At 59.1% G+C, this 10,798-nt stretch overlaps 1 protein-coding gene across 1 annotated transcript in view; it reads left to right on the forward strand.

Moving 5' to 3' along the window:
• The window catches only part of Gnb5 (guanine nucleotide binding protein (G protein), beta 5), a gene marked incomplete in the record, with an annotated part of 21,155 nt that extends 10,945 nt beyond the window's left edge, over positions 1 to 10,210 (forward strand). The window contains 8 exon segments of the mRNA XM_013510285.1: positions 298 to 374; positions 2,471 to 2,603; positions 3,420 to 3,563; positions 5,268 to 5,359; positions 6,075 to 6,123; positions 7,931 to 8,027; positions 8,482 to 8,648; positions 9,417 to 10,210. Of these exon segments, the coding sequence (XP_013365739.1) occupies positions 298 to 374; positions 2,471 to 2,603; positions 3,420 to 3,563; positions 5,268 to 5,359; positions 6,075 to 6,123; positions 7,931 to 8,027; positions 8,482 to 8,648; positions 9,417 to 9,428 (771 nt within the window).
• Between the last annotated feature and the right edge of the window lie 588 nt (positions 10,211 to 10,798).

The raw sequence follows: 10,798 nt of genomic DNA on the forward strand, positions 1-10,798 counted from the left end.
CCCCATGGCCGCAGCCCCCGCGGCGCAGAGGCGGCGGTGCCGAGGGAAGGGACGGACGGACGCTCGGGAGGGGAGGCCTGGCCCTGACGGGAGGCCGGGTGTCTCCCCGCAGCCGCGCTCATGCCGAGCAGCAGTGTCCGAGGCCCAGGGTGAAGACGGCTGTGATTTTTAACTCGGCTCAGCGGCGGGTGGGAGGCTGAGCCGCTGCGGCCCAGCCCTCCGCCCCAGGCGCCGCTGATGGCGGTGCGGGCTCGGGGAGCCCCCGCTTCGCGTCGCTCACTGTGCGCTGTGTTGCAGGAGCACGCGGTGACCATGCCCTGCACCTGGGTGATGGCCTGCGCCTACGCGCCGTCCGGATGCGCGATCGCCTGCGGGTAAGCGGCCCGACCTGCTCCCACACGCACAGCGCGGGATCAGTTATTCACTTGTGCCGCCGTGTGTTAAGCCCTGCCCTGGACGGCGTCATAGGGAAGCCCACGGCTCTTTCGTGAGCGTCCCTGCAGACTGGCAGGCCGTAGGTCAGACCTGTGCCCTGTGCTGTGGGAGCTGCGGGCACACAGGTCGCTCACACTGGGAGGCAGGCTGTGCAATGCCTCAGAAGCCTCCACATTTTCTAACTTTTGGTCCAGTGACCCTGTGTGTAGGAGCTGGTGTGAAAGGAATGACCCAAAACATACAAAAGCCATGCAAACAGTGACATTTACTGTCTCCCTGGGGAAAAAGAAAAGAAACAATACATTCATCAAAAAGAAATTGTTGATGAATTGTGGTATGTGAATGAAGCGGAATATTACACAGACACGAAAAGGGAAATTCTTAATCACAGTAAGTGGTTAGTAGGAAGGGTGCCTGGTCTCTTCTGCTGCTTGGTTTTACAGAATTGGCAGCAAGGACCGAGGCATACAGGATTCCCTGACCTGCGTTAAACAATTCCGGGTCCATGCAGTGTTTCTCCAGTGACATCTCAGGCATTCCGTGTGTTGAAGGCATAGTGTAGAGGCGGCCATGGCCAGGGCAGCAGTGATCTGGATGACAGGACAGAGTGAGACCCTGTTTCAGAAAACAGGAGTAAGAGAAGTGAGACACAGGCCCTGGGCCCTGAGGTACGGGAGGACATGCTGGGCAGGTTGCTCCGCGCAGACCCAACAGAGCGGGCGCCTCCCTCAGGTCCAGAAGTGGAGCTCTGGTTATTCCCACCCTGACCCTCGCGAAGTGGGGCCAGCAGAGAGTCCACAAGGTCATGGGCAGCAGGAAAGAAAGGGCCCCTGAGGAGGGGGCTCAGCACCTCCTGGGCCACTGCCCTCCCCAAGGTCCTTCTGCGTCCCTGGCCCTGGCACAGCAGGAAAGAAAGGGCCCCTGAGGAGGGGGCTCAGCACCTCCTGGGCCACTGCCCTCCCCAAGGTCCTTCTGCGTCCCTGGCCCTGGCACACAGGGGTGGCCAGTTCCTGTGCTGGCCGCCTCACTGGGTGTGACAAGAACCAAAGCGAGGAAGTGCGAAGTGTGCGTATTTGTAAAAGCATTTTTTAAAATACAAGAGAGGGACTGGTGTGGGGGTGCACGCCTGTGATCCCAACACTGGGGAGGCTGAGACAGGAGGGTCACCGCAAGTTCAAGGCCAGCGTGGGCTACACTGGGTCTGCCTGGACTGTGTGGCAAGACCTTGTCTTGAAAAACCAAAAATAAAATACTGGGGAGGATAACAAAAGCAGACTAACTAAACTGAGAAATCCTAACTCAGGTAAAAGCACCCACCCCTCCGGGCCCTCACTAGCACTGAGTGCAGCTCCGAGGCTCCCGGGGGGAGTGTGACACGACACCACTGCTCTGTAACACCCGACCCCACCCCACACAGAGCGCGGGTGCCAGGGGCGTTGGTCACATGAGCTCGGCGTGTGGAACAGGTGCGCGAGAACACGCGGCGGTCAGGTGCACTCTGCCCGCTGCCCAGGCTCTGTGCCTGCCCAGACCCAAGCTGACACGGGTTTCAGATGCAGGACACCCAGTCTGTCCTTGACAGCCTTAGAAACATGACAGGTCCAGGGACAGCCTGTGAACCAGGGGCCTGAGGTCTCCTGCCACAGACACAAAAATAGGCAGAGCGTGGAAAGGTCTTAAAGTAGCTGCTGAACGGACATGTGGGTGCCCGTGGCCCTGGGTCCCCAGGACAGTGGGGACACTGGATATGTGGCTTATTCAAGGACACGGCAGGGCTTTGTGAATTTCCTCAGATGTGGTAAAGACGGGTCGAGATTCCCTTCCACAAGCCTGACAAAGTGTCTGTGAATCTAGGCAAAAGGATTTGGATATTCAGATCTTTATTGTATTTTTTAGTCGTAGTGTAGGTTTGCAAATCTTCAAAGTAAAAGTCGGAGGGAAGTTCTGCTCAGTGGGGTGCACAGGGTCCGGGGTGCGGGGTCAGCAGTGCCCCGGGCTGCACGTCCATGCTGACCCGCAGTGGCACCGTCCCCAGGGGCCTGGATAACAAGTGCTCCGTGTACCCGCTGACCTTCGACAAGAACGAGAACATGGCGGCCAAGAAGAAGTCGGTGGCCATGCACACCAACTACCTGTCGGCCTGCAGCTTCACCAACTCCGACATGCAGGTGCGGGGCGGTGGGCGCGGAGGCGGGGGTGCCCCGTGCCGCCCCGGTCCTCCCCTGGGCGGGGCGGGGCTCTCAGCAGTCGGGAGCAGAGCTCAGAGCCGCGAGTCCGCCTCTTACAGCCCCCCACCCCATTCACCGGGCTCCTTTCTAACCCACAGCGCAGTGCCCCAGGCAGGAAGCGTGTCCCCCGCCGTGAGCAGAGGGACAGTGACCCGGCTCTAACACTGGGCTCTGTGTCCTGCGGCACATGTAGAAGCCCCTGGTGCCTCTGCCCAGCCCTGTCCTACAGTCCCTCCCTGGTGCCCGGCCCCGGGGTCCCGTGCTGGGCTCGTCAACTCAGATGCTGCCCCTGGGTTGGGGCCGCTCCCCTGGATGCCAACACTCCCCCCCTCATCTGCTAACCACGGCAGCCACTCCTCAGCCATCAGAGAAGCGTGCAGTAACCAGAGGGGGGCGCATGCCTGTCATTCCCACTACTCAGGAGGCTGAGGCAGGAGCATCGCAGGTTAGAGCCTGAGCAACTTAGCAAAACCTTGTCTCAAACTATGTTTTAAAGGAGCTGGGGATGTAGCTCAGGGGTAAAGCACTTGCTTAGTTAACACAAGGCCCTAGGTTCAAATCCCAGTACCCCCTCCCCAGAAAGAAAACAAAATAGAAAGACAAGGAGCAAGCAGTGAAGCAGAGGGAGGCTATTCACAGATGTCCCCTGCACAGGGCCAGCTGGGTACCAGCTCTGGGAGGAGCCAGGTGCATGGCACGCAGCTGGGACCTCTGCCACCTGGGCATCCCAACCTGTCCTGTCCTTCCCCGTGGCAGATCCTGACGGCCAGCGGCGACGGCACATGCGCACTGTGGGACGTGGAGAGCGGGCAGCTGCTGCAGAGCTTCCACGGGCATGGGGCCGATGTGCTGTGCCTGGACCTGGCGCCCTCGGAGACCGGGAACACCTTCGTGTCTGGGGTAATGGCCGGGCCTGTCTGGGAGGGGCTCCCAAAGTGCCCTCAGCCCCCCACACCCCCGGGCTCGAGGCCCCCTTTCACTCCACCCGTGACACTAGGCCGTCTGCAGAGGGACCCGCAGTGTTCTGTCCAAAAGCTGCGGCCACTTGGGAGGCCGCACAGCGAGCGCTGAAACATTCAAAAATGATGACAGCAAGAAACACGTGGCCCGAGTTCCCCCGCAGCCCTCCCCTCACTTCTGACACCGATCCCACATTCCTATCACTTCCTGCCGCAGCTCTGGAGGCCTCTTTCCTCAGGGTTTTTATGACATGGGATCAAAAATGCGGTGACTGCCTCGGCCAAGTGCCGCCCATGGAAAGGCAGGCTTGTAAACACGACGCTGTCCTCACCTGCCTTGATCACCTGGTCCGGCACCATGCGACCTGTGGCTCTTCCTCAACATCAAAACAGCCATGAAAGGAAAACATTTAGAATGAGTTTGGGACATCGAGGCAGGCGTGACAGCATAAACAGAGACACCGAGGAAAGAGGACTCCAGAACTGCTGCAGGAGGTGACAGGAACCACGGGATGAGTGTGTTCATAGCAAGGGGCTGCGCGTCCTTTCCTGTAACAGTTTCTAATGTGAATGTTCACCAGAGTTTTCTGTCACCCCTCATACCTGACATCCCGCGGTCAGAGCCCGCACCTGACAGCAGGAGGTGTGGGGCAAGGGCAGGCGCAGGGGCAGGTGCCGTGGCTGCCGAGGCAAGTACACAGGGCTCGGGTGTGGACTGACCGGCCACTGGCTGCTGCCTCCCCAGGGCCCAGGACCGCGTACACGTAGGCTCAGCCTGGGCCGGTGAGGAGTCAGGGTGCCCGGCCCCAGCTTCTGCTGCCCAGCGCGGCATTCCGTGTCTGTAATTTGACACTGTGCTGTGGCCCCTGGGTGCTCCCGCGGGTCGAAGGTTGGCAGCCGGCAGATGGTGGCAGGAGTCGGTGGACAGCCAGGAGTAGACACAGAGCTGAGCTGGCCCATCAGGAGGCAGCGGGGCCCTGCCTCAGCTGCCCCCTCCCCGGTCCTGGGAGGCCGGCTGGAGCCGTGCGGCCCCTCCTTGGCAGGGGCCCCAGCATCACAGGGGTGCTCGGTGGCTGTCCCTGGGTGTTTGGGTGTCCTGTGCCTCCGTGTGACGCCCGCCCTGCCCGGCTCCCGTGTCTCATGAATCACGACTGAGGGAGACAGTGAGCCCGCCGACGCCACGTCCACGGAGGACTCGAAGGCCCCGCCAGGTCCTCGTCCCCACACTCAGTAAAGATGCCGAGTGCCGTGTTCCTCACGGGGCCGTCCTGCGACACATCGGCCATCGGTGCCCGAGCCCAAGCCTGAGCGTCACTTCGTCCACTTCACTGGCAGCTTGCCGGGGGATCACACTGCAGAATTCATCACAGCACTCGAGAGTCTGTCAGCACGCTGAGACCTCATCCCGTGTCGGGGACGCTGGGGCTCACTGGGGCTCGGTGCTCACAGCTGGAGCTGGGAGGGGAGGGCGGAAGAGAGGGCACTGGGAGTGCGGGCCCAGCCTGTGATGGAGGACAGCCTGCTCCCCCAGGGGCTTCCCGGGGCTGAGGGTCAGGAGAGCGGGGTTCAGGAAGTGCGTTCCATCTGCACCTGTGTGTAGGCTGCCTCCGCGGTGGCCGTGACCCGGGTGATCTCACATTTGCAGGGCTGTGACAAGAAGGCCATGGTGTGGGACATGCGCTCTGGACAGTGTGTGCAGGCCTTCGAGACCCACGAGTCGGACATCAACAGCGTCCGGTCAGTGAGCGGGGCTGCTGGGGCGCAGGCTGAGTGCAGGGCCACCCTCAGACTCAGTTTCTGCTGGGGGAAAGGAGAGGGCTCCTCGGCAGCAAGGGCCCGTGGTGACCGAGCCCTCCCGGGAGTTCTGACTGAGTTGCTTTAGGGAGCGCTCAGACCATCCCAAAGGCAGGTTAGTCTTTCTTGTCTGTTCAGCAAAGACCTGTGCAGAGCTGCTCTGCTGGACATCGTTCTCAGGACAGGACCCAGATGGACAAGAGAGACCCAGGCTCCACCCTCCGAAGGGAGACAAACAGCATTAAATACAGGGAACAAACGCAGTTTCACATGCATCACTACCAGGGGGCACTGGGACAATAGAGCCCAAGCGGGGAGGACCCAGCTCTGCTCTCCCAGGGCAAGAAGCCCGGAGGGGCACGGGGTGGAGGACGAGGCCGTGCGCACGGATACCAGGGCTGTGCTGGGGCCATTTGCATTGAGTAGCTCTTGGGGTGTGTGCTAGTGTAAACAGCTGGGCGGGGCTCTGCAGGGCGGTTCCTCTGCTCCTGTCCACCCCACTTCTTGTCCCTGGGCTCAGTGCCAGGCCCCGAGCAAGGCAGGAACACACCGGTCACCCAGTGTCACTGTCGCCTGTGACCCAAAGGAAGGTTAGCGCCCCACCCAGACTCCCTGGGAGCTGGGCAGGAGCCCCCGACATCCTCCTCGCCTCCCACAGGTACTACCCCAGCGGGGACGCCTTCGCCTCGGGCTCCGATGACGCCACGGTGAGTGCCCCAGCTTCCCCGGGAGCTTGTCCTGCGCAAAAGCAATGTGCTACCTTCGTTTTATTTTTTAGAAAATAACTGTTCCAGTTACAGCAGTTGTGTCTGTTCAGTGAAGACAACTTAAGGGCAAATGAAATGAGCGTAATCTCCTTGCCCACAAAAAATCCCATATGGATGAATTCTCTTTTCTCTTTTTAAACAAAATCCTTTATAATGTACCTTTTTTCACACAGAAAAGTTTGTGAACATTTTTTCATGCTGATAGATATTGTCCTCCATTTATTTTCTTAATGATTCAGTAGTATTCTAAGTTTTAGACAGGCCAACAATTACTTAGCAAGTCTTCAGTTTTTAGACAGCTTTCCTCAGAGTTTTTTTCATGTTTAAAACATTGCTATCATAAATATTTTTTACCTTTACTATTATTTTCTTAGAACTCTCAAAGCTTAGAGTTTGCTAAGTGAAAAGTAGACCTAGTTTTAAGGCTTTCAATACTAATTGCAAATTGTGTGTTTTTCTAAGGAAAAAATGTTGTTTTCCTCAAAAATGTCAAATACACCTGGGTGTGGGACACACTCCTGTAGTCCCAGCCACTCAGGAGGCTGAGGCAGGAAGATTCCTTGGCCCCACAAATTGGAGGCCAGCTTCAGTAACACAGTAAGACCCTCTTCCACCTGGGTACTTGGCAAGACCCCGTCTCAAAATGAAAAAGGGATAGGAATGTGACTCAGTGAAGGCCCTGGGTTCAATCCTCACATAAAAATAAAATAGTATCATTAATTAATAGATTTTATTCTCATTTGCTGCTCTGAAAGAAATTAAAAGGGAATAGACAGTTTTAATCATGAAAACATTTAACTTTTACATGTTGAAAAATAATAAAATATAAGGACAAATATTTTTGGAAAAATTCTTGCCGTATATGTGGCCAATCAAGTGAAAACCTTTTGATGTGAAGGGGTGGAATCTCAGTAAGATGAATACCATGACACACACACAGCGTAAATGCAGGCCACCTACAAAGCAGCAGATCCACATTGTCGCTAAGCCCCTGAAAATGTTTGCAAAATGACCTCTGATGGTTTTCCCGCGGGGTCCCGCAGGCACTGCCGCAGTGGGAGGGAAGGGTGGGGCCTGGGGATACCCCGCTTGTGGGAGCTCAGCCAGGGGCACCCTGAGCCTCGGGAATGTTCCCCTTGGCGGCCCTGAGGAGGACCTGCAGATGCGTAAGGTTTTCAGTAGGACGCCCCACCTGGTGGGGTGTGGGGTGGAGAACGGTTAGCAGCAGCGGAGCACGCGGTGGCGGGGTTGGCCAGGTGGACTTCTGTGTCCGCCTGAGGGAGCTCACAGGCGCCCAGGCGTCCTTTCCTGAGGGCTGCTGGGTGCGGGAAGACGCCTGCAGCGCAGTGGTGGGAGCCTCCGTGAAGCGCTCACCCCTTGCGTGCACACAGGAACTAGCGAAGACCCCGGCGGGGGGAGCGCAGGCACGGGAGACGCCTGTAGGACAGGAAGTGACCTCCCTTTCCTTCCTGTGCATCTCTGAACACTTGCGGGTTTTCTGCAGTGACCCTGTGCCCTTTACGGGGGAAAAGACTGGGGTTTCGTCTTTGGTTTTGTATTTGCTGTTTCTTTTCTCCGGCGATCTGTGGAGATGAATCAATGGGGTTGGGGGACGAAGTAGCAGGAGAGAAATCAAGTCTTTCCCTCAACCCTCAACCCGCACAAGCCCCCACCCCGCCTTACCTCGGTCACCATGTCCCCCACGTGGAGCCTGCGGTGACGGCCTTGTCTGTCTCCTCGTGCCCAGTGTCGCCTCTATGACCTCCGGGCGGACAGAGAGGTGGCCATCTACTCCAAGGAGAGCATTATCTTCGGCGCGTCCAGCGTGGACTTCTCCCTCAGCGGTAAGGCCTCCCTCGGCGGGGCTGTCCACCTGTCTCGGCGGGGCCCTGTGCCCGCCAGGCCCCGTCCCGCAGGGCCAGGGTGTGTGACGCCTGCGGCCGGCCGCCCCTGCCCAGAGCGCCGCGCTCAGCCTTTCCAGGCTGCTGACAGCCGAGGACTTGGAGCGGTCTGCTGCTGCTCCCTGGCATGCTGCGTGCACGCAGACACCCGGGCACACGCGTGTGCACGCAGACACCTGGGCACACGTGCGTGCAGGCCCTTGCAGCCTGGCTATGCCACGGGGCGCGAGTGAGTTGTTCCCGGGGCTGGGACACCCGAGCATCCCGAGTCCCAGGAGCGAGCACCGCGCCCGCTGACAGCGTGAATGAGTGCGCGAGCGAGCGGGTGAGTGAGCAGGTCCGAAAGGAAGAGGTGGGGGAAGGAACGGCCCCATAACGCGCTGTCCCCCACCTCAAGGCCGCCTGCTGTTCGCCGGCTACAACGACTACACCATCAACGTGTGGGACGTGCTCAAGGGCGCGCGCGTCTCCATCCTGTTCGGACACGAGAACCGCGTCAGCACCCTGCGCGTGTCCCCTGACGGCACAGCCTTCTGCTCAGGGTCCTGGGACCACACCCTGCGGGTAAGGAGCTCTGCCTCTGCTTCCCTGCGGGTGGCAGGAGGTGCTGGCAGTGCAGGGGCACCGCCTCGGGCAGAGGAGGGTCCTGTCCACGGCTGCCCCTTAGCGTGTTGCGTGGGCAGTGGGCAGGAGGACCGTAAATGTCCCTCCTGGCCCAGGACACCAAGGCTGGTGACAGTCCCATCCTGTCTCCTGCCGCTCTTCCTGGCCTTGTCATGTCGGGCTCACAGGCCCCTCGGGGACTGCAGGCTGCCTGAGGTGTTCTGCAAACTGGCGTGGCCTCATGGTGTCCACCAGATGCCCACGCTCCTGACCACTGTCCCCCAGTGCACCCAAGGTGGGCGTTTTGTGGAGCTGAGCCCAGGGCTCTGCCCACCTCAGTGTGGATGGCCAGCCCAGGATTCGGGGGGGGCTGGGGGGTGCCCCGACCTACAGGTGGGGGATGTGGGGTCGGCCTCTCTGTGACGGGAGCGTCCCCAGATCCTGGAGGGGGGGGCGGGCAGAGAGCATTCTGGGCGGTGGAACCGGCGCCTCGCTCTGTGGCGCTGGCGTGTGGGTGTCTTTGCTGCGGGTGACGTGCTGTGCAGTTCTAGAAGAAAGAGCTGCGCGGGTTCTGACAAAGTTCCTGTGGCAGAGCCCTGTGCGTCCTCGCTTGCGTGCACGCACGTCCTCGCGCAGCTGAGCAGGCGCGGGACAGCCGTGGTCTGACCTCTGAGCGCAGGCTGTCCCGCTCAGGACCGAGGACTGAACAGTTCCCGCTCTGTCTTCCAGGTCTGGGCTTAGTCCCGCCCCGGAGCCGCAGCGGGTGGGGCAGCAGGTGACGGCTCCGCGGGAGGCGCTCGGTTCCCCGCAGTCTGCTTGAGGACAGGTCTCCAGTGTCGCTCCCCCCGTCACACGCGTGTGAACCTCCAGCACCGCACCAACACCTTTCACCGCAGTGTTGCTCACTTTGGACACGTGCGGTCTGTCGGTTTCTGAGGTTATCCTGACTCTGTTAGCACAGTCACTGTTCCCCCAGAATCTGGCACTCAGAGTGTTCTGCCCAGCTGCTGGTCCACAGGGCGTGCCCGGACCTGGCGCGGGGTCCCTGGGAGAAGCAGATTCCAATTCCAACTGTAAGCAGGCAGCATTGCTTTTAAAAATGTGTCTCTCGTGAAAGGCCGTCTCTTCAGCCGGCTGTTCCTCATCCTCGTCTTTGCCTGATGAAATATTTTTATCTGTGCGTACTGTCAAAGATGAGGCAGAAACGGGCGTAGCACGCACAGGGCATCCGGCCCCTGGGCATGGGCAGGTGTGTGTAGCCCTGTGTCACAGAACGGCTGCTTCCTTCAGGGGCACAGCTGCAGCTGTTTGTAACACAGGTGCTGCTGAGAGCAAACACAACATCACAGCCGATTGGAGCAGGTGTGGTGGAGCATGCCTGTAATCCCTGTGCTCAGGAGGCTGAGGCAGGCAGATTGCTGGAAGTTTGAGGCCAGCCTGGGCTACGTAGTAGACCCTGTTTCAAAAACACAACACAGTAGTAATAAAATAAACAAACACTACTGAGTAGTAGTACAAACAAGTCCAAGTGGCTCTTGTCTATGTCAGTTGTATATGTACGATCGAACTGCCACCGTGACTACATAGGTCCATGAGTACGCCTCAAAAACAGCAATGTGCCGGGCATGGTGGTGCACACCTGTAATCCCAGCACTCAGGAGGCTGAGGCAGGAGGATCGTTGTGAGTTCGAGACCAGCCTGGGCTACAAAGTGAGCTCAAGGCCAGCCTGAACTGCATAGCGAGACCCTGTCTCAAAAAGACAAAAAACAGCAATGTGCTTATTCTTCCCACCTCAGAAGAGAATACCAAAAGAGCACCCTGTCTTTGTTTAAAACTCAGTGATTCCTGCCAGGCATTGCCAGGAGCTATTTATTATAGGACGCTTCATTTCCTCTCTCCCCCTTGTTGGGGGTGCAGAGGGTTACATGGGTTTCCCAGGGCCTGGGTGTTGGAGTGTCCCGGAGTCCCGGGCTGCGGCCCTGCCTGTCCTGTCCGACCTGGGCACGGGCGCAGGGACATACCCCAGCACTCCGCGTCATGCTCAGTCCCATTGTCCTCACCCCCCAGGTCCCACTCTGCAGGGTGGCGGCTGGGCTACACCCTTCGAGGG

This window comes from Chinchilla lanigera, unplaced genomic scaffold, assembly GCF_000276665.1.
Source record: "Chinchilla lanigera isolate Chin_1 unplaced genomic scaffold, ChiLan1.0 scaffold00008, whole genome shotgun sequence".
Classification (NCBI taxonomy): Eukaryota; Metazoa; Chordata; class Mammalia; order Rodentia; family Chinchillidae; genus Chinchilla; species Chinchilla lanigera.